General features: G+C 54.9%; 1 protein-coding gene across 3 annotated transcripts in view; it reads left to right on the top strand.

The window, feature by feature from the left end:
• Positions 1 to 2,955: 2,955 nt before the first annotated feature.
• YJEFN3 (YjeF N-terminal domain containing 3) overlaps positions 2,956 to 22,295 on the top strand; it is a 43,161-nt gene continuing 23,821 nt past the window's right edge. The window contains exons 1-3 of one of the 3 annotated variants that reach the window (XM_084614208.1): positions 2,956 to 3,056; positions 4,039 to 4,260; positions 20,763 to 20,871. In XM_084614208.1, the coding sequence (XP_084470334.1) occupies positions 4,205 to 4,260; positions 20,763 to 20,871 (165 nt within the window). In that variant the 5' untranslated portion in view covers positions 2,956 to 3,056; positions 4,039 to 4,204. The remainder of the gene's footprint in view (positions 3,057 to 4,038; positions 4,261 to 20,762; positions 20,872 to 22,295) is intronic. The other 2 variants (XM_084614209.1, XM_084614207.1) reach the window with 2 other exon arrangements.

Raw genomic sequence — 22,295 nt, 5'->3', positions numbered from 1 at the left:
TGGTCTATTTACCGGACCAACTTCTGCTGGGGAAAGAGACAAGCTTTTGAGCTCCACAGAGGTCTTCAGGTCCGGGTGCTTGCTGTAAGCTTGAAAGCTTGTCTCTTTCACCAGCAGAAGCTGATCTAATAAAAGATATTCCCTCTCCCACCGTGTCCCTTTTAGTTGACATTCAAGAAAAAAAAATCCCACCAGTTTCATAGAATCATAGAATATCAGGGTTGGAAGGGACCCCAGAAGGTCATCTAGTCCAACCCCCTGCTCGAAGCGGGACCAATTCCCAGTTAAATCATCCCAGCCAGGGCTTTGTCAAGCCTGACCTTAAAAACCTCTAAGGAAGGAGATTCTACCACCTCCCTAGGTAACGCATTCCAGTGTTTCACCACCCTCTTAGTGAAAAAGTTTTTCCTAATATCCAATCTAAACCTCCCCCATTGCAACTTGAGACCATTACTCCTCGTTCTGTCATCTGCTACCATTGAGAACAGTCTAGAGCCATCCTCTTTGGAACCCCCTTTCAGGTAGTTGAAAGCAGCTATCAAATCCCCCCTCATTCTTCTCTTCTGCAGATTAAACAATCCCAGCTCCCTCAGCCTCTCCTCATAAGTCATGTGTTCTAGACCCCTAATCATTTTTGTTGCCCTTCGCTGGACTCTCTCCAATTTATCCACATCCTTCTTGTAGTGTGGGGCCCAAAACTGGACACAGTACTCCAGATGAGGCCTCACCAATGTCGAATAGTTTCTATACAGATCAGGGCCTGTAACCCTCTGCTTCTTTCAATGTTTGTTCCTTTCAACTGAGCCTAACCTGCCTGAAATGTCAACTTGAAATTCTTCGTGGGTGAGGGGAGCTTTCCAGCACAGCCCTCTAAGTATGTCCAGTCTTTCCTCTGCAAAATTGGGCTAGCAATGGAAGGCAGGTGTGGAAGGCTGCTACTTCGAGTGTTTTCATTAGCTAATTGGCTAATATCTGCAAGTGCCAAGTATTGTGTTATAGTTGTGTCTCGAGGTGCCAGCTGAGATCAAGACCCCAATGTGCTAGGTGCAGGACTGAGTGAGAGACCGTTCCTGCCTGGAAGACTTTGCAGTTTAAACATCCGAGAAAGAAATGCTGAGTTGGGGTGGGGAGAAGTGTTGTCCTCATTTTGCCTAGGTGTAGAGACCCGGATTCTCAAAGGCATGGACGTTGTGTACCTAAATACCTTTCGAGGATCTGGGCCAGAGAGATGTAGGCCAAAGTCGCCTGAAAAGTCTGATTCAGAGCTAGAAATTCAGCTTTCCTGAATTGCAGACCAGGGTCCTAACTGTGAGAGCAGTCTGCCTTGTACCATAGATGTGAGTGTGTAATGTAAAAGATGGGTTCCCCCTCCCACCCAGTGCAAGCCTGGGATTTTTCCCCTCCATCTGCAGAACCAAAGGGAACAAGTTGGCAATTAGTTAAGCGGAAAGAAGGGGGTGGTGAACTTACGAAGGAGGAAACCTCCATCCTTCTAAAAAAAGAAAAGATAAAACAAACCCCACTTCAAACTCCGCTCCAGTATTTTTAAAATGTAACCAAGATCAGGTCCATGAAATGCACGCGTCTCTCCAGCTGCCTGATTAAAGCCTCACTTTGAAACAACACGGCCACAATCTAATGAGTGCAGGAGAAAGTCAAGCTGGCAGACTGAATTTACGCTTATCCTTAACAGCAGGCAGAACTGCATGGAGGGAAATAACTAGGCTTGTGCGGCCTTTTAGCTTCTAGGAATTGTAGTGCAGGCCATTGTTGGGCTATTAAAGGACTGTGAGGGGGCTAAGAATGGGGGCTTGTTCTATGCAAATCCTGGAAAGAGCCATTCAAAGCCTAACCCACTTAGAAATGCATGTTAGTGCTGCCTACAGAACCCCAGTGCTTAGGGCCAATACCTTAGCAGCTGTCTACAGTCACCCCCACCCCCCAAAATATTATAGGGATTTGTTAAAATGAATTTTGAAAAACAGGCAATTTTAAATTTATTTTAAGGACCCCCCTCCCCACCTTGTTGCTCTTTCAGTACCTGTATTGTCCTGGGCTTCTTTCCTAGTGGGAACTGCTGTTTTATCGACCCTTCCCAGCAGGAGGTGCTGTCCCCGGCTGATGCTAGGCTGCCTTTCCGCTGTGGTAACTGAAACTTGCCCTTTGAGCGCATAGTGAAGCCTGGATCCTACAAACACTTATATACACATGCTTAATTTCACCCTCCCCATTTTAGGGACCGAGAGGGGAGATTTCTGACCGTGTTCTGCCCGTAGCCTCGCTGATGGCTGTGCTGATTCTGAATGCTCAGAATGCTGTGGCTGCACCCTCCTGCTTCTGTCAGAGTCCAGGGCGGGGGCTGTGGGAAGAGCCTTGCTCAAGTGCAGAGAGGATGGGTTAACGGCCTGAACTTTAAGCATGGGAACAATAGCTCTGGTGCAGCTTGCCTGTCTGACAGCGAAGCACGTGTGCAAGTGTTTGCAGGACTGGACTGAGCTGGGTGAAACTCACCCCCCATGCAAGGAGCCAGCGTACAGGCCAGGCTCCAGTAACTGCTCACAGCGACGGGGAGGTTGTCAGATCTTGGCTGTCCAGGCAGCAGCGTCCTCTTTGTTAAATCACCTCCCATCCGTAGGGGAGAGACTTTTCTTAGCAACTTACTCTGTGTTGTGGCGATTGGGGTCCCCTTCCTTTACAGGAGCAAATCCCCATCTACGCCCCTACCCAGGGAGCAGTCTGATTCCTTAGACGCTAGTAGCTGGGGCTTTGCCTAGTTCTAAATGATCTACCCCATGCTTTGGAGGAGGCTTATTGCAGGTGGAAGAGATCTTGCTGGGCCCGAGGGCGCATTGCCTCTGGGGGGGAGGGACTTGGGGAAGGCCCCTCCCGCTCCCAAGGATCTGCTGGGGAAGGAGCCGTCTTCTCTGCAGAGCCGGAAGCCCATCCTGTCCACTGCTGCTCCCTCCCGCAAGCAGGGCTGCAGGCCTCCGAGGCCATTGGGGAACAGCTGCAGAGGGAAGGAAGACGGCTCGGAGCTGCGTTTTACAAGGAGCTCGGTGAGTGGCCCTGCTAGCTGCCCGGCTGGACTGTGGGGGACATAGTGCTTCAGGGTTGCTGTGTGGATCAGGAAGGGATATGGAGGGTTGAACCAGGCTGGGTGCATTGTGGGTGGTGGTAACGAGGTGGCTGCTTTCACCAGCTGAGCAAGGGCCCTTTCCAGGCGGCTTCTCGCTGGCTCTGCAGGTGCCTTGGGGAGCTAGAACTCAGCTGAGGAAATGGCTATTGGTCTCTTCGCTGCAAACCATGCCCAGACCTCGAGTCGGTCTGAGTGGTGGGAGATGAAGGCTCCTTCAGGGGTTTGACTGACCCCACTAATCTCTCCTTATTTTATTGCCAGCCGTGGCTGTGCTGGGTACCCCGTCCCAGGGCAGAACCTCCCCTGTGGCCTTGAGCCGGCTGCTGTACCTCACGCTGGAGTGTCAATCAGGAGTGACTCCACTGCAGCCGAAGGAGTGACGCTGGTGTAAGGGCGAGCAGGGCTGGGCTCCCTTGCCCCTGGGAACTGCTCTGTGCAGGGCAGTTTGGAATCTGCCGAGCTCCCACCCTGGTGCTCATGGGGGTGAAGCCAGCACCGGGCTGAGCGCTCTGGCTCTCCCCACGCTCTGTGGCCAGTTGGGAATGGAGCACAGTGTTGCAGGCTTCCCTCCAGGTGCCACTTCATGCCTCTCTGTGGATGGGGAAACCCAATTCTAGCGGCTTGGCTGGCCGCTCTGCCCAGTCACAATCTGTTCCATTTGTGATAGCAGGACAGTACTGAGACCTGCCAGCTCATTCCACCCCAGAGCGATGCCCCAGTTCCCTCGGGTGGGCACGACTCAACCTGGGGCACTCGCCGTCTAAGGAGCAAACCCAGCCACGGGACTTGTTGAAGCTGCTCGATGGCCATGTGGGCTGGAAGGAGTTAACCAATTCCCCGTTTCCCATTGGGCGAGGGAGATTTTGCTTGTTCCTCCAACCAATCGCCCTCCTTCCGTGCAGCAGCTGCTGTCTCATGACTGGCTCGGTCTCCTGGAAGGTGGCTCTGCTCTCGAAGCCATAAAGAAGAGGAGCAGAGAAGCAGCAGCAGTGCAGGGAGCTCCAGCTGCTGGGAGCCAAGGCAGAGAGGGGACAGCTGTACCCCCTGCCCCGTGCTGAGCCAGGGAAAATGAGCTGCCCGTCCACCCAGAGCGGGGAGCAGATCGAGCCACTCAGGTACCTCAGGTGAGTGGAGCTGCAGGTGGGAGAGCAGCTGGGCTACAGGAAAGGGTCTCCTGCTCGCTGGTGCTCCGGGCACTGTGGGATCAGAAGGTGCCCCAGTGTGAGCCCATGGGAAGGGACAGGACCCCCAGGTAGTTGGGAGCCTGCAGTTCCATCGCTGATGCAGAGTGGATTAGGGTGGGCAGGGAAAGTTTCTGCACAAGCAGGGATGGCTGGAGCAGGTGCCCATGCTGCTGGTTGCCTGCCCGCACCTCTTTCTTGCTATTGTCAAGCTTGGGTTAGGAAGCTGAATTCCTGTTTGGCTCTTCAGGGCACATGAGGCTGGATGTGGGCAGAGTGGGCGCAGTCTGGGCTAGCTTGCAAGGGAGCGGGCAGGACACAGCAGAGTTGCTGACCCAGAGGGGTTGGAGTCCTGGGGATGCTGGAGGGTTTGTTCCTGGACAGAGAAGAGAAAGTGCCACCCTCTGCCCTGATTTCCATGCCACAGCTGTTCTCGGGCATGGGCAGGGAATGGGCTTGCCGCAGCCCTGCCACCCTGCCCACTAGAGCCCCCACTGCCATGCCCCCAGACGCTAGTGTGAGGTGCAAGCCAGTGTTGGATGCTCTCCTCTGAGCCCCCTGCTGTGTGTCCCTGCCCTTCGCTGAGGCACTGGGATGCGGTTTGAGGGAGCCTTGGGCATGCAGAGCTATTTCGGGTTCTCCAGGTGAGGCAGGGCTGCCTCGATCCATGAGAGTGCGCCCTTCCTGGCCCTAGCTGGGGCACAATGGCTGACACTGGCTGCTGTTTCTGATCGCACCCTTTCCCTGTTGTCACCACACCCTTGATGAGCCTGGTCAGCGGGTGAGCTGTACAGTTCTCGGGTGCTAGCTCTGGGCTGATCCGAGGGCAGCCGGTGCCCGGGCCGAGCACTCCCCTGGCTGTGTTAGTCAGGGCTGTCTCTTGTGCCAATGAGCCCCGTGAGTACTTCAGTAGCTGAAATGAGCAATTTCCACAGTTGACAGGTCCCGGGGCTGGCACAGAATCTTAATCGGCTGCACCTACTGGGACATCCAGGGCCATCCAGCTGCCACCTTTGGCAGCAGTTGTTAGCCCCATGTCCCTTGTCTCTGGTGCACTGGAGGTGTCCAGAGCACTGGGATGGTCTGGATTAGGGCAGTCGCTGTGATCTCACTGTAGAGCCCAGGGAGGGGTACCAGGGCCAAGGAGAGAGGAGACTTCCATTCTCTGTCCCTGGCGGGAGGATTGGCTGCACCCCTCCACATTCAAGCAGAGGGGAGGCATGAAGGAAGCACAAGGTATGGCCTGCAGCCTCTGGGGGTGTCACCCAGCCCTGCCCCCATGTGCAGAGGGGCTGTCAGCTACTCGGGGCTCCTGGCCCTTCTCCTAGGGACACCTCTTCCGGGAAGGAGAGAGAAATCATGTGGCACTTGTATCAGGGACACAACGATGTACCTCAGCCTTCATGCTGACGGGACAGCCTGATGAGAGCTGTTCCCCATGGGCTGACCTAGAATGGGGCACACCTCAGAGCATCATCTCAAAGCCAGGATTACTGGGATGGGCCAGCTGGCATCAACCTGCCCTCTGGAAGGACCCACCTGCCAAGCACTCCTGGAAATGGGACCCTGAGCCTGCCCTCTTCCACTCCCAGCACTCGGAGAAAGCTGCTGCTGGAGCTGGAATATCCCCAGCTGGGCCAGGGCCCTGCTTAGATACCCGCTGCGCCCCTCCTGGGTGACTCCTGCAGGCTGGCCCAGGGCAGGTGGGGGGACCTGCTGTATGCTGGGGTCATGCCCCATCTGGACTCATAGCAGGGACTGAGAGATATCGCTGTCCTGGCTCTGATTGGTCCCTGCCCCAGGCTCTGCCCCCGCTGGTCCTGTTCTGTCTGCTGGGGTGGGGCAGCTTCCTCCTGAGTGGGGCCCCGAACACTGCTCCATCCACCCAGGCCAGTGGCTCCTGCATGGCCAGATGCTCAGGAGGAGCGTGACCTCCCCCTACGGAGGCTGCGGCTTGGGGAGAAGAATTCAGTGTCCCTGCAGCAGATGGGGCTGGGGGAGCGCTGGCTGCGTCCTCTCCAGACCTGGCTGCACAGGGAGGGTTGAACTGGCCAAGTCCTTGTGGGTGGGGCTGCAGGGAACCCTCGTCAGGGTGGGCTCGGCCCTTAGGAAAGCTCTGGACCTGCAGCTGCCTCTTCAGCCTCCCAGCCGGCTGCACTGAAAGATGATACCAGTACCCTCAAGATGGGACCCTGGCCTCACCCAGTGGGGGCAAGTGGCACCCTAGGGGCAGGGATGTTGTTTCCATGGTGCTAGCAGGACAGAACATGTGAGAGGAGATGCGGAAAGGGTGGAGGCAGTGTGGCCTAGGGGTTAGGGCTGTTGGCCTGGGGTTCGAGAGCCCGGGGTTCTATTCCCAGCTCTGCTGCTGATCTTCTGGGTGACCCTGAGCATGTCCCTTCCCCTCCTGGTGCCTCAGTTTCCCCTCCCACTCTGTCTTTTCAGAGGGTGAGCTCTTTGGGGCAGAGACTGCTGCTCACTGTCTGTGCAGTGCCTGGCATAGCAGGGCCCTGATCTCAGATAGGGCAACTATAATACACACACTAAATAACAGCCTAAGCTGATGGCACATTGGGCCTTCCCAGCAGTCTCCAGCCACCTGCTCCATCTGTCTTGGCATCAGTCTGCTCTGCCAGCTGCTAACTGGTGCTTCCGAAGAATGCAGCTTCCCCCTATAATGCTGCGTCTCAGCACGCACAGAGCTGTGGCCAGTGAGGGGTTGTGATGGGACAAACTTCATCTCTCATCCCCTCGCCAGCTGTTAGCTGCCTCACATGGATTCCAGGTAGCACTGAGTGCTGGTGGCACCTTCTCTCCTCTGGGCCTCCCAGGCTTCTCTTCTTCCTTGGCTGATGGGCCTGTGCTGTGGATGGAACAGTGGGTGGGCCTGGAACAGCTCTGGGAACTGTCCAAGGTACAGACGGGGTTGGGGGGAGCCTGGGCAGATGCAGAACCGCTCAGCAGCCATTTCCAGATGCTCTGCTCCTGCTATGGCCGTGATCGGGTAAAAAGGTCCCTTTAGTGCCAGGTTGGGGGCCCCCCTGGTGGTACTGGGCTCCTGGCTGAGGCACGTCAGAGCTGAGCAAGCCCCCAGCAGGTGCAGTGCAGGGGAAAGTCTCTCCCCACACATCAGGGCTTCTCCAGGCGTGAGCACATGGTGAACCAGCCTGGGGCAATGATACAATGAGCATCTTGAGCAGTTGCTCCCGCTCCTTGCAGCTCTGTTCTCCTGAGGCCCCTGGCACCAGGACATTGGCATGGCAGAACTGTGTGATTAATCAGGCTAGATCTAATCAACAGGCTCAGGTCATAATTACCATGTCTTCTTGGGGGCCCTCTCTGCTCTGTGCATGGTGGAAATGTGTCTGCATTATAAACAAAGCTCTTTGCCAGCCTCCTCTGAGTGCAAGAGTAGGGAGCTCTAGGTTGGGAACGGGGATACCAGGGGCTGCGGGTTACGATTGAAGAGCCATTTAATGCTGTTTCTGGTGTGAGAGACTTAGGCCGGGTCAGTACTAGGGAAGAGTGGCTGAACCAGTTATTTCAGCGTAGCTATACCAGCACGTTCTCCTGGTGTAAATGCAGTTTATACTGGCCAAAAAAAAAAAAAAAACGGGGCTTTTTGGACCAGTTCCCTGAGCAAAATACGCGATCCTTGTAAAAGCACTTCTGGGTGGGTCTCACTGCACCTGCACTGGGGCTCTTGCTGGGTTAGAAATGTCACCAGTCAGCCCCCTAACAACCATGCTACCCCAGCAAAAGTGTCTTGTGTTGGTCCAGCCCAAGGTCTGGGGGCCTGGACACTAAGGGGGTTTGCAGATATGCTGCCTGCTGAGCTGGGAGCTCCAGTTCGGGGTGACCGTGTGGGCAGTGGAGACCAAATCCTTCATTACTCACTGAACCAGGGGGCTGGGCCAGTGTCCGCACAGCTCCCCCTGCCTGAGTCAAGGCCTGGGGACCATGCTGGACCTCTGACCTGAGCACAGAGGCTGGGAAGCAGCCAGGGCAGCCCCTAGCCCCCGTCTGCGCCGGGTATCAGGGACAAGGGTGACTCCATGTGGAAGCTTCTCAGCAGCTTGGTGCTGCTGCCTGCAGCCGGAGGCAGTGCAGCGTCCCGGATAATTGCAATGTGTTTAGCTGTAATTACAAAATTAAAAAGCGATTGAGGGGAGATGGATGGATGTGAAGGGGAGCTCGCTGTGAGAGGCAAACCCGGGCTTAGCTGAAAGAGGAACCTGCCTGTGGCTGCTGCTGGGAGCGGAGGCATTCGGAGGCCTAGGGCTGGATAGCTGGGGAGCTGTGGCTCAGGATTGAGAGCATCTGCCTCACCCTGAATCCCGGTGCCCTGCTGTGGTGTTCCTTCGTTCTGGTCAGTGCTCTGAGGCAGTGAGCCACCAGTGGGGCGGGGGGAAACTGCTGAGCCAGCTGGGGTGTGGCTGCCGGAGCCGTCCCTGCAGATGGACTGGAAGCAGGGATGGGTATCCCCGGTGGAGCCCTTCGTCAGCTCTTGAGCTGCCTTTGGCTGCCAGCCACGGAGCTGCTTAAAATCTTGATGGTTTTGATCATCCCTCTGGCTGCTCCCAGGCATAGCCCTAAATGCTGCCGAGATCAACTGATGCTTGGCGCGGCCAGTTCTGCCTTGATACTTCCCCGTCGCTGCTGGGCCCACTCTTCTGGGGACTGGGAATATGGATAGTGCTGGCCCCTGGGGTGTCTGCAGACATGGTCCTGCCCCCTTGTGGATTCCTTCCCCCCTCCAGGATTTTCCTGGGGCTGATCTCCCACCGTTCCGCTCCCCGCCCCAATGGGATGTTGCTCTGGATATTTTAGTCCACCCTGGTGGGGACTGTCCCCCTGGCAGATGCTCTGATGTGCAGGGAGAGTGAATTTAGCCCAGGCAAAAGGGCCCTTGAGAGTCCAGAAATCCCTGAGCTCCTGCCTTTGCTCTGGCCCCAACCCTTAGCCTCAGGAAGAACCACGCAGCTCCCCAGTGCTGTGGGGATAATGCCAGCGCAAGGCCTTGTGCCCACCACATTCAGGACTGGTCAGCCCCGACCTCCCTCAGCCTCCTGGGGGTGGAGGAGGAGCTCAGAGCTGGAGCTGCTGCTGTTGCTATGGAAACTGCTTCCCGGGTATCCATGGATTCATCCAGCGTGTTTGCTGGTGGGCGCCCACCCAGCTCCCTCCTTGTCAGTGAGGGAGCAGAGAGGGGGTGGCTGGCCCCCCAGCTCTTACCGTGACAACACCCAGGCTGCTCCCACGTCTCCTCGCCCAGGGCTGGGGTCAGAGTGTGTCTCGGGGGGGGGGGGCTCGGTTTGTGATGGGGAGCACTGTGGGGGATGGGGTGAGGCAGACGGGAACGCCATGCGGGGCAGGGTCCTGGCTGGGTAATGCCAGGTTGTGGATCCCCTGTCGCCAGGGGCTGAAGGTTAAAATAGGGGGATTATTTTTAACTGATATCTCACAAACCCTGGGTATAGAATTGCAGGCCCTCCCCCCCGCCCCCCCGGCTGCCCCTGAATCCGCCCTGTGGAGGAGGCGGTGGGAGAGGGGCCTTGCTCGTGCCCTTTGCATTTGTGCTGCGTCCATCTCCCCCTCCCCCAAAGGCCTCCCGGCATCTGCATTTCTGGCATTACGATAGGTTCCTGCTGGGCTCTCAGGCCCAATCCTCCCCGGGGCGGGTCCAGACATCTTCCCGTCCCACCGAGGGGACAGGGCAGCAGGGAGGGGCTGCCTGGCTGGCTGCTTTGCTTGCATGCTGGTCGTCCAGGGTTAAACTGCTTTTGGACCCTCGGGAGTCTCCATTTCCATTGCCTGTTCTGGGAGCTGATTAATCATTAATATGCCCCAGGTGGCAGCTCAGCCCTTAGACCTGTGCTCTGCTTCCAGAGGACGAGCCTGTCTCCATGTCTCCTGTAAGCCGGTTGCCACTGGGCTGGCAGCTGCCTCTGCACGTGCAAAGCAGCCTGACGGATGGACAGCACCTCCGGCGGGCGGTTCTCACTGAGCCTGGCCCCGGTGCACTTTCAGCTCAGAGGATCTAGGTTGGCAAAGCGGTTCGAACCCAGAGTGAGCGGAGTCTGGGCCAGTCAAGGTCCACTAGCATCAGGCTCGTCGACCCTCGGGCTTCGCACTCCTGCCGCTCGGTTGGCTGCAACCCCAGGGCGGAATGCGCCTCGCTTCAGGGCTTAATTTGTAATGAAAGAGGCGCTGGGGCTCCAGCCGTCTTTTTAACTTTCATAAGTGAGGCAGCAAGCCCGGAGGTGCCGGGGCTCAGCCCTGGCACAAATGAAGCGCTGCCTTGGTTTGCTTTTTTGGAGCCTTTTATTTAGCTGGGGCCAGTATAATATCATATTGCCCCCCTGCTTCTCCAGACTTCGCACAACACAGGGCAGGTGATTTTTTTTTTTTTTTTTTCAGTTCAGTTTCCATTGGTGTTGGCTGGAGCTGTGGCTGTTCTGCATTTCCAACAGCCAGGCCCCGCTGGTGTTTGGGGCGGGGGGGCCGGTGTTTGAATCTAGGTGACATTCATGAGTGTGTGAGATTTGGCTTAAGGATCGTGAGATTTTTAAAAGAACATATGTTGGGTTCTGTTTATTTGCCTTCTGGCCTTTCAGCCTTTAAAGGCCACAAGCTTTTCCCTGTAACCAGGCTGGCCGGGAACTCTGAAAACCGTCACTGACTTTAAAAAAAAAAAAAACATTTCCGTTGTCGCTAAGCATCTAGAAACCTTTTCCAGTGAAAACGGTGGTGGTTTAGACCTCTTGTCAGCCCTCCTTGAACTGGGCTGCAGTTTGGCATTTGGAATCCATCAAATACATTTTCTCCCAGCCCTGTGTTTCCTTTTGCTAGGAGAGGTTACTTACATTCAAAGAACAACAGTGACCAACAGGGAGTAAATAGGGGTATAAATTATTGTGAGCGTTTTTTCCCTTGTTGTAATGAATTTCCCCAGAAGTCTCTCTCACTCACACACCCCCTTGGTACAAAGAGTGACCTGAAAGTGCAGTTCCACCATTAACATATCCTTTGTGTCAGTTGCCACAGCAACTATTAGTGGGTGTTCTGAAACTGACAGCCTTAAAAAACAACAACACAACGACATTCGCAGCGTTTGCACCTGCGCCTCCAACGAGTTTATCCTTCTCTTCTCCAAACAGCAGGGAGGAGGATGCTAAAGGAGAACCGAAGAACCAAAACTTGTGGGGGGGAAAGGGACAGAACATCCAAATGTGGCCCCTGGGAGGGGGATCTGAAGTTTCAGTTTGTGCCATTTCACGTCCTGGTTGCTACTAGATTCATGTATGCAAAGGCAAGGCCTATCAGTGGGGGATTAGCAGCCCAAGCTGCTCAGCTGATGGGCAGGACATTAAAACCTTGGGCCCTGAGTTACTCCGCCCTGCCCTTCAAAGGGGTTTTGGCAGCTCAGCAGAATCCTGGTCAGTGGATGCTCACTTGGGGGAATGATTGTGTCTAACTGGGCTGGACAGCTCAGATGCTGCCCCAACGGTGTACCAAATCCCACCTGATGGCCGGACTTGTGGAGAAGGTACAAGGCTAGGACTCATGAGACCTGGCTTCGAGTCCCATCCCTGCCACTGACTCCTGGTGTGTGACGCACAGGCGCAGGGCCAGACAGTCTCTGCCTCTAATTGCTCACACTCTAAATAGATCAGCCAGGCAAGGCAGGGAGAGGGGAAGGGCCTCGCCCATGGTCCTAGGGCTGCGCCCGAAGCACCTGGCCACGCTGCTGAGTGCTGGAGAAACGGGTGTGAAAAACAGCTTGATGAAAACAGGGCCGGGCCAATGAGCAGCCCCCACAGCTACCCCCTGAGCACACTCTACGCTGGGGCAATTTCCCTTCAAATCCAGCCCCTCCTGCGGAGCAGAGAGACAGGATCCGGGTGGGGGGCACGTTCCAGCGGCTGGCAGGGGGCGGGAGCCATTTCCTTTGGGCTAACGCTCCTGGCTAGGCCTGCAGCTTGTGCTGCTCTGGGCTCAGTCAGGTCCTTGCAAGAGCTCAGCTGTGTCCAGCTCCAGCTGGCTGAGGACAACAGGAGCTCACAGCGCCCGGTCCAGACTGGCTGTCTGGGGCACTCAGCCCTTAAAGGCACAGACCCCAATCATAGAATCATAGAATATCAGGGTTGGAAGGGACCATGCCACAGCCCCCGGCGGCAGGACTCCTTGGTGGCAACGCATTGCAGCCGACCGTGCTGCGCAGCATTTGTTGGAGGGCTCGGAAGGCCTCTGGGGTGAGTTCTTGCGCCTGGAAGGCAAAGGGTGGAAATACTGGGTGTGGATTTTTTTTTAACAACCCTCTTTTTCTCCCCATGGTTAATTAGGCCTCGGAGTTAAATAAGTGCCATTGAAAGGAGGGGGGGGGGAGTCCGTTAAGCAAAATCCCTCTCCCATTCATTTGCCTCATCAGCTCCCTGAAAGCTAATGGGGGCAGGTAAATGGCAACACTGTTAACTCTTTCACTGCTTGTCAGTGCCCACAAGACACTAGCAGGTTGACCATGCTCTGAAGGGCTGCATGCTATGCTGGGATGGGAGTGGGGTGCCTGCAGTAGGTAGACCTGGGGGGTGGGCGGAGCCTGGGAGAATGCCACCGGGTTTTTCCCCAGCCTGACCCTGCCCCACAGGAGTTAAGGACATGGTTCCCCTGGTTTGGAGGCAGAAAATCTTTTTTTAAAGACACCCAGGGCTGTAATAAGGGGCTTTTGTTGAGTGTGAGTGCAAACGCAGGTGTTAACAATACCCATAATGACCAAAATAATTGCCTTTCTCCGACTGTCTTTGAAGGGGGAGGGGGAGAATCCGATCAATCTTTGGCAAGCAAATGCTTTGTGCAGGTTTTGTAATATTGATGTCCCCTCCCACCCCACCTCCCTGTGCTGCTCTGACACTAATTGAAAATTGACTTTAGCATTTACTGTATTATTTCAATGTTACATTTGTATATCTGCCTCCCCTACAGCTCCTGATGTGCAGCATCCCAAAATACCCACCCATTAAACATTCACTCATCTCCTGGCTGAGAGGTACCTCTGTGCTCTGCTGTTCTTGAATTCCCTGTGCGAATTAAATGGAATGAGATTAATCTCTCTAGAGAGCCCAGTGCTGGGCGAGGAAATGGGGAAATGTATTTAAGAGTCTGGTAAGGCGGAGTGAGAGATAATAGCTTCTATCTAATCTACCAATCCAGCTATTTTTAGCCTTGCTCATTTTTCCTCGTTTCACAAAAAACTAATGCTTTGGGCTTCCAGAACATCTTTTGTCTAAATGATCTCGAAGCTCTTTAGAGTCAACCCTCGGGGATCCCACTTTTGTGGGTGGGAAAACTGAGGCACAGAGGCTAAGTGACTTGCCCCAGGTTAACTAGTTAGTTAGTATTATTATAATTTGTATGACCGTATCCTCTAGAGGCCTCAGCTGTGTTTGGAGCCCATTGTGCTAGGCGCTGTACATACATGTAAGAGAATAGACAAGACAGAAGTGAGAGTGGAGAAAGCCAGGATCAGTATCCCCATTTTACAGGTGGGGAGCTTCAAATGATTTTCAAGGGCTCCAATTTTCCAAAGGGCTCCTCAAATGACTGTCCAAGGTCACCCAGGGGAGTCAGTGGCAGGGCTGGAAATTGAGTCTCAATCTAGCTCATCAGCTGTAAACCCCCAATCCTCCTTCCCTCTGGTAGAACTGCCATGTGGCTCCGAGACTCCAGGCTGCTTCTCCGGGCTCCAATGAGTGGTTTCAGCACAAGTGTTTGGAACCAAAAAGGAGGCACAAAGGGCTGTGAAATAAAACCCAGCGGTGACCGAGTGTGGAATTGCCAGAGCTGAATGATGCTCCATCTCATCCACTCCGCTTTAAAACGTTCCCTGATGCACTGAACCTTGGGCTGTGTCGGGCTGGGCGCTGAGGCTGGGCTCAGGGAGGCTTGTGGGTACCAGTGTCTTTTCAAGCCAGACTTTCAGTGGCTGGGAGTGGAGGGAACCTGCAGAGAAGGTCTCCAGGTGGCTGCTTATTGCTGCAGGGCTGTGGAGCACTTTGCCAGGACTAAGCTTTCCTGTGTGATACAAACCTTCAATTTCCTTCCGTGTGTGTGTGCGCCGCGAACCTGGGATTTAGAGCAGAGGTTCTCAAACTGGGGGTCGGGACCCCTGAGGGGGGTCACAAGGTTATTACATGGGGGGTCGCCAGCTCTCAGCCTCCACCCCAAACCCCGCTTTGCCTCCAGCATTTATAACAGTGTTAAATGTTTTAAAATGTTTTTAATTTATAAGGGTGGGGGTTGCACACAGAGGCTTGCTGTGTGAAAGGGGTCACCGGTACAAAAGTTTGAGAACCATTGATTTAGAGGAATGCCACTAAGGGGCCAAGGTCTCTGTATTGGGAGCTCGCCCTGGGCTGGAGTTCACTAGGGGGCACCAAAGGACTAGAAAAATGCTCTTCTTTTCTTGAGCCATCCATCAGCAGGAACCCCGTTAGCCTCTGAAGGAAGAGAGATGGGAGAACAGGGCAGGCCTGATGCAGCCTCCTAGGGACTGGGCCTTAGCTGAGCTGGGGTCTGGTCCTGGCTCTGCCACTGAGATATTGGCACTGGGCTAGTCACGTTGCCTCTCTGCGCCTTAGTTTTCCATCTGTAAAATGGGGGCAATCCGTGGCTGAAAAGTGCTAGATGAGATCTGAGGATTATGACGCTGTGGAGCTTGGTGCTATTCCCAGCAGTGACCCCAGGTGAGTCACTGCCTTTCTCCATGCTGTTCTTTCCCCTCCCACTTCATGTGTCTTCGGGTCTCTGGCTTTGTGTGGTACCTCCTGCGACCGGGCCCTGATCAACGGGGACTTCCGGGGGCTCCTGTAGCATGTGCAACTGGCGATGATAATCCTCTGCTCTCGTGTACGCTGATCTAACACCTTTATGTTCAGCGGAGTTACTTCTGAATGACACCCACTTTGGGCATCGCCTGCCCTTCTGTTACATGAGAAGGAACTTCTGCAATTTCCTATTGCCGATGAATTTGGGGAATTGTGCTAGAACATCAGCTGCTGGAGGAAACCCTCTTGCCCATCTGTTGTTTTGACTTATAATTAAATTCCAAGAAGCTATGAGTTTGCAACTAAGAAATGCCTGAATTGACTTTAAGCATCAGGTTGTTAGCAGCAAATTAACGCTAAAAGAACACTTCCACTTCGCCTGTGAAGCTGTGTTATTACTGTTACCCCTGGGTACCATCTAGTCTAACAACAAGAATTGCCGTTACTCATGGCATCTTTCTGAAGCAATTACCGGGGCCTCTCAGTGCTACACACAATGGGGACTTAATATCGGACGTAGGTTTTGAACAATGAGTCGTGTCAGTAGCACGTTGTCTCTTGGAGTATTGGAGTGGAACGGCAAAGTGCATCTGAATTGCTGCCTGTATCCTTCGTTCTTTAATTGTGATTCAGCCTTTGCCACTGAGGCCTGGGGTCCAGGAAAGCAGTTGTAGCTCCGTTGATTTCACCAGTTCATACCAGCTATGGGGCTGGCCCAGTAGATGCATGTGTAGACCGCACTATAGGGAATCCCATCAAGACACGTAGGGAAGGAATTTCAGAAACTCATTTCAACTTGGCTGTCCCAAATTCATCAAACAAATCTGTATCCAGGGATGAGCTGCAGTGAAAGCCACTAATTTTATGCATAAATTTAGCGAGGAGTGCAGTATGTCAATTAGTCTCTTGTGTGCGATAATTAGCTCACATCCTACTGCATCACCAAATTTCGTTAGAGGACGTGGTCGCTCGTGCTCTGATCATGCTTTTGGCAGCTTCCAGCTTTCTCTGGGTTTCAAACATTATTTCGTGACTGTCATTCACTTCTCAGCTAGCTGGCCCAATAAGCCAAAGCTTGCTGACCTTTGCAATAAAGTTCCAGCTGCAGCCATGGGGTGTGTGTCTGCGTGTGGCTAGGATTGTTGACTAAGTTCTTTGGCCCAGATGCTCTCTTCTTGCACTAAGATATGCTCAGTGCAGCTCGGCCCTGCTTCGCATGGTGCATCTGTGGAAGCTCCAGCCCATCACCATCAAGTCGTGTCCTCGGGCCCCTGTCTCGTACACCAGCTGGCCATGGTCTCTAGGGGACCTTACATCAGCTGTGAATTCGAGTCCTTCAGGGGCGCTGCACTCCATCAAGTGTGAGGGGGCAGCTGGCCAAGGAACCAGCTATGCCACTTGATGCCTCTATGCCTGAGTCCTGCAAAGAGAATCTGGGCCTTCAGAGGCTATTCAGAGTTGACCCCGGATCCGGTGCTGCCATTGACTTTGTGCATCTTTCCAAATGCAAACAGATGGACATCAAATTGACTTTGTGCTATGCCAGAAAACAGGGAAGGTGGCTGGGATGGGCGAGTCTCAAAGAGAACAGGGGGGTTTGGACTCAGATAAACACCCAGCCGTCCGGATGCATAAATCCCTGCCTGGGATCGGAACATCTGGGAACCTGCAGGTGGATTTTGTTCTAAAACAGAGCCCGTTTACATTAGGGGTTGCTACAATAATACAAATCATAAATAATAAAACCCTGTGCCCCGTGGCTGACGTACTACAGGGGGCGGTGCCGCTTGCTGCCACGGGGTGGGGGGCTCCGGGTGGGACTGCTCTGTAGGGCGAAAGACCCCGATCTGTCTGTTTCATTTTAGCTCCAGGGAGGGAGAGCCAGGTGCTGGCCCCTTTATGGCTTCTCAGGCTGCTGGCTCTGGGGGCAGCAATGAGCTGGGCGTGGCTGCGGCCGCGCTCGGTAGCCGTATTTGAGAACGGGACGGATTCCTGTCCGAACCAGAAAGACGCGCACGGCCCAAACCAGTCCCCGAGCAGCTGCCGCAGGAGAAGAGGGGCAGCCTCCGATCTCGACCGCCACCATTCCGTGGCTCCAGAGCGCCGGTGGAGCCAGGCCAAAACAGCCAAGCGTTTGCAGGCCCTGACAATCCACTGTGAGGTTTAGCTGGGCGTGCTGGCACCGCAGGGCGTGCGCCGGGCCCGATTCGGCAAGTGAGCAGAGGCTGCGGTTGGCTATTTTAGTGCCGATTAAGCAGATGGTGGAAATGTCGCGACCAGGCCCCTTCTGCTCGACAGCAGCAGCTGGCTGCGGAGGCGTGCAGGGATGACTCCTATTTCAGAGGGCTGGGATCAGCTCAGCCGCGCAGACGTTTTGTCAATAGCAAAACTTACGGTGAACTTAATGATCTAGAAAACCGCGGGCGCTGAATCCCGTTTGCAAGGGGAAGGGGCGTCGGGGGCTCGAACCCCTGGCTCAGGGTGCACGTTCCTCCTTAGCTCCGCAGCGAGCGCCCTTAGCTCAGGGCATCAGCCGGCTCAAAGAGTGCTGCCCATCGACTAGCCATTAGCGGGGGCAGAGCCACAGGGCGTGAGCCCAGGTTACACGAGACGCTGCTTTCTGCAGGGGGTTTGGGCCACAGGAATCTTTTGGGCCGGGGTAGAAACTAAAACCAGGCCAGAACAACGCCTCCAGCTTCAAACCCGCCAAGCACCCGAGAGAATAGCTTGGGAAGTTTCCAAAGGCCCCTGTGTTTGTGGCTCCGTGGTGCTGCCCGTCTTCTGCGTTGAGTCTGGCCGCCAAGAGCACATTACCGCCCGGTGCTTCGCCGGCTTCCGATGCGCAGCGGGGGCAGGCAAGATCCTGGTCCAGGAGGGCTGGCAGATGTCTTTATCTCAGACCTCTTCTCCTAGGCCCTGTCATGGCCCGTGAAATAAGCTGGAGAGCTCTTGCCATCGATCCCGAAGGAGTGGCTGGGGTCCTGCCCCAGGCATGCTGGGATGAAAGCCAGGGCCTGTGGAATTCCCCACCTCCCTGCTGTCTGTCTGAGCCCAGGTTTAGTGACCTTCAGGACAGAGTTTAAGCCGGGGGGGGGGGGCCAGGATCTGCATGAACAGACAGGCATATCCTCAGTTCACCTGGGCGCTGTGCGTGGGTGAGACGCTGCCCTGGCCTCACTCGTTCCGGGCTGTCTAGTGTCTGAGCACGTACCCTCCCTGCCCCAGGGAGCTGGAACGGTCTCATCAGCTTCAGAGAAGGCAGCTCATGGGGGATAAGGCACCGGGTTGGGACCCTAGAGCCCTGGGGGCAATTCCCAGCTGTGCCACTGGCTCCGTGCGTGAGCTTGGATCAGTCGCTCAGTTCGGATAACGACCCTTCCTTGGTTGGCCTGGTCTGGGTTGCAATGGGCCTCTGATCTCAGACCGTGCCTAGGGGCTACTGTCCTGTGAATAATCTCCATAAACCCAACCTGCTGGAGCTGGAGCTCAGAAACCCCCCGGGCGCTTTCCAGCAGTGAGGTTGGGCCTCTCGCCTGCTAGAAATATTTCGGTTTCTAACCCAGCGGAATCTGTGGGGCCTCGCACCACCGGTAACACGCGGTGCAGATTAGACAGAATATAGAAGTCTGGGGGGGCCTTGGATGCTCATTAAGTTCTCAGGGCTGCATTTAAATAACCGGTCTGGAAGCTGACTGAAAGCAAGGACATTTCGCACTGAAGCTGCGTCCCTTGTGCCTGTTTTTCCAGGAGCCTAATTAACTGTCTGAGTTTGTGATTTTATTTGGGAGACAATTGTAGGCTCGTGGTTTGAGCAGGAGGCTGGGCGCTAGAATGGCGGGGGTTCCAATCCCGGCTCTTCTGCTCAGTGGTGCCTGTGGCCCTATGCGCATTACGCACAGTGCATATCATTGGCATGGGTGCCGATGGGTGGGGATAGGGCTGCCCAGAGCAGTTTGCCCCAGCTGCCTTGTTTGAGTGGGCCCCCAAACCGAGTGGCATAACTGGCATTGTGGGGTCGCAGCTCTGCTCAGGTTTGGGCCAGTGGCTCCTTGATGGAGGGGCCGCTGAGCCAAACTGGAGTGGTGTTGAAACCCCTTACGCCGGGTTGCAACACCCAGAGCGGGGAGCCCTCCTGGTGGACCAGAGCCTAGCCGCCGCTGTGGTGAAAAAGTTCTGGGGTTGCCTCTTTTGCCACTAACAACATCTGTGGCTTTAAGACGCCCTCTCTGTCTCAGTTTCCCTGTTGATACAGCAGGGATGGTACTTGGCTGCTTCACAGGGGTGTTGTGTGGCTCGTAAAATGATTTGCAAGTGGAAGGTGCTGAGTAGTAGCAGTGTATGTGAATGGTGGCTGATATACAAGGATCACCCACTACAGTGAGGCAGCCACCTCTGGGGGGTGGGGGGTGGCAGCTGTTTAACAGACAGAAATAGATACATATTTTTAAAAACTCCCTGTTGCCTTGCACACTGTGTGCCATTGACCGCCGTGCAAAGTGAGCGTGAAATGCTACCAGCTCAGAATGGTAACCCTTCTCACGCCCGCTCTGCACTGGGACAGTGACATGCAGTGTGCACGGTAGTGAAGAACTAGATCCTTGGTGTGAATTAATACGACTCCCCCCACTTCCCAGCTTGCACCGAGTCTGACTTTGCCAGTGACCCCAGGGTCCCGGTGCCTCGTCCCCAAAGAACCCGGTCTGGTGGCCGTCGCAGCGGATTCGATGTCCCATTCCACGTTCGTAACAAGCAAAATGGCTCTGTCCTGAAAGCAGCACCTGCTTGTCTCTTCCTGCAGTCAGGTGACCCAGCAGATGTGAACAATCGTTGTCCAATTCCAAAGTCAGTATTCTGGGATCACTCGTGAATGACCAAGTGACTCGTTGTTTAGCTTTTTGCAACGTGCAGATTCCTCGGCGCGCAGATTTCCATGTTCTCCCACCGCGGTACCACAAACAGGTGGCCGGGGCTGGGTGCAGAGAAGGTCCAGGGGTGCACAGCTCTGCCTTTCGATACAGCCGAGCCCAGATTAACCCTGCCAGGTACCTGTGGGAGCTCAGGTCCCTCCAAACCTGGATTTGGCAAACGAGCGAGGAGAGCTCTCCCAGAAGGATCCAGCAGAAGGTCTGACTCCTGAACGAGCACCAGCCGGGTGGGAGGGCAGGAAGGGGGCAATGGGGAGCATGGCTGAGGTCTGGGATACGTAGCCACTTATTCCCTTCTTCCACAAAATACTGCCCTGTCGGTGCGGAGGGGAGGCAAGCTGTGATGTTACCCAGCACAAGGGAAAGCCGGCGGGGCTGGAGATTAGTTGCAAGAGGGAATCTTTTGAGGCAACTCACTAGCAGGATCATTTTTACCTAGGCTGGTGCTTGGTGGGCCCCATGTCACAACACAGGCCTAGCATGCGAAGTGGCAAACGACCAGTTGCTGGTGTGGACTCCAGTGGGAGTTCCTGGCTGATTGGCACATGCCAAAAGCTGGTCGCATGGACCTAGGAGCTTGGCTGCAGGCAGCCGCTTTGGAAAGTCTTGGCCTGAGCATGCAGGTGCAATAACAAGCTGCAGCGTGATGGGGGATCCCACCATCATCCTCACAGCCCCTCTGCCTCTTGCCTTGCAGCCGCGTGGAGGCGGAAGCCATCGAGAAGGAGCTGCTGGAAGATTACAGATTTGGTCGCCAGCAGCTGATTGAGATCTGGGGACACGCCAGCGCCATGGCTGTGACCAAGGTAAGAGCAGCGCCGTGCCATGACGGGGGCATGCTAGGATTTAGAGCAGCGTGCGTCAAGGGTGCTCTCCCCTCGGAGCTCTGGGGATCGTTACTTGGAGGGACCCCGACTGCAAAGCCAGGGGCTTGGCTGTCATGCGAGTGTGCTCCCCTGGGCTGTTATCAAACGTGTTTCCTTTTCCTGTGGTCTCTTTCCCTCTCCCAGCCTGGCTTCTCTGTTAGCTTCCCTGTTCTGGACCAAACTTCAAGTGCAGTTTGTTGGCGGCACGGAAATGTCTGGGTAATGTTCTTCCCCCTCCATTGCCGTGTTTGGCCAACAAAGCACGGATTGACCCAGGGACCTCCAGAGCTGGAAGCACAAGTCTCGACAGGTTGAGCTACAGTCAGACTCTTGAGCAGGATCTGGTTCAGGGAGGGACATGTAATAGGCACTGACCGGTAGGTTTTACCATCTTCATCTTCCCTGGAGCCAGCCGGGATCCGAAGCCCCTTGGCATCGGCTGTTTTCATGGTCATTCCCATGTGGGACCAGAACTGAAATGTCTGAGCCCGCGGCCGTTTTCGTGGTCTTTCCATCCAGGGCTGCTCTTTCCAGCAGGCTTCAGCATCTCCGAGGAGTTTTGGCTAACGTCAGGACCAAGCACGAACTGCGAACCTGTCCACATTCGCCCGTTGCTAGGGTAACCCCTGTGCAGCTATTGCACACAGATTTGCTTTGGGAATTGGCAAACGTGCTGAGGAAACCGGAGGGAATAAACTTGCCACAGGGCCAAGATTTGTCTTGTGCGCTTGCTGGTCTCCTGTGTCATGTGGGGGTGGGGGAATGCTCTTAATGCCCTATCTTCTTTACGAAGCGGGGCTGGTTCTCCCCAGTTGCAGCCTCAGTCCCAAGGCTGCTTCCCTGAGAGAAAAGGGGCCAGCTGGCTTCTTGCTCCAGAATTACCGCTCTCTCTTTCAGGGAGAATCAGCCAGGGGGCCTGGGAAGACACTGGAGCGGGGCAACGTTATTAGGCCCAAACTTTTTTTTGTTTTTGGCAAGAAAACAGATTCAGCAACCCTGAAGCAGTTGACGAATTTGTGTCAAATGGTTCATTTTAACCCTCTCCCCCCCGATCCAAATGTTCCATTGCAACATTCGTTTCCATTTTTTGGTTCAAAATGACTCTTTGGAAAGTTCCTTTGATTTGATGGTGTCACGGAGTGTGGGGGAGTCCAGGCCCTGCACCCCTTTCCTGGGATTCACTGAGACTCTCAGCCAGCCAGTAAAACAGAAGGTTTATTGGACAACAGGAACACAGTTCAAAACAGAGCTTGTGGGTACACCCAGGACCCCTCAGTCAAGTCCTTCTGGGGGAGCAGGGAGCTTAGACCCCAGCCCTGGGGTTCCCTGTGTTCCTCCCCCCAGCCCCAAACTGAAACTAACCC

This window comes from Lepidochelys olivacea, assembly GCF_965140295.1.
Source record: "Lepidochelys olivacea isolate rLepOli2 genome assembly, chromosome: 25".
In the NCBI taxonomy this organism is placed as follows: domain Eukaryota; kingdom Metazoa; phylum Chordata; order Testudines; family Cheloniidae; genus Lepidochelys; species Lepidochelys olivacea.
Note: the sequence above shows the minus strand (reverse complement) of the source record. Positions and strands in the feature narration are given on the sequence as shown.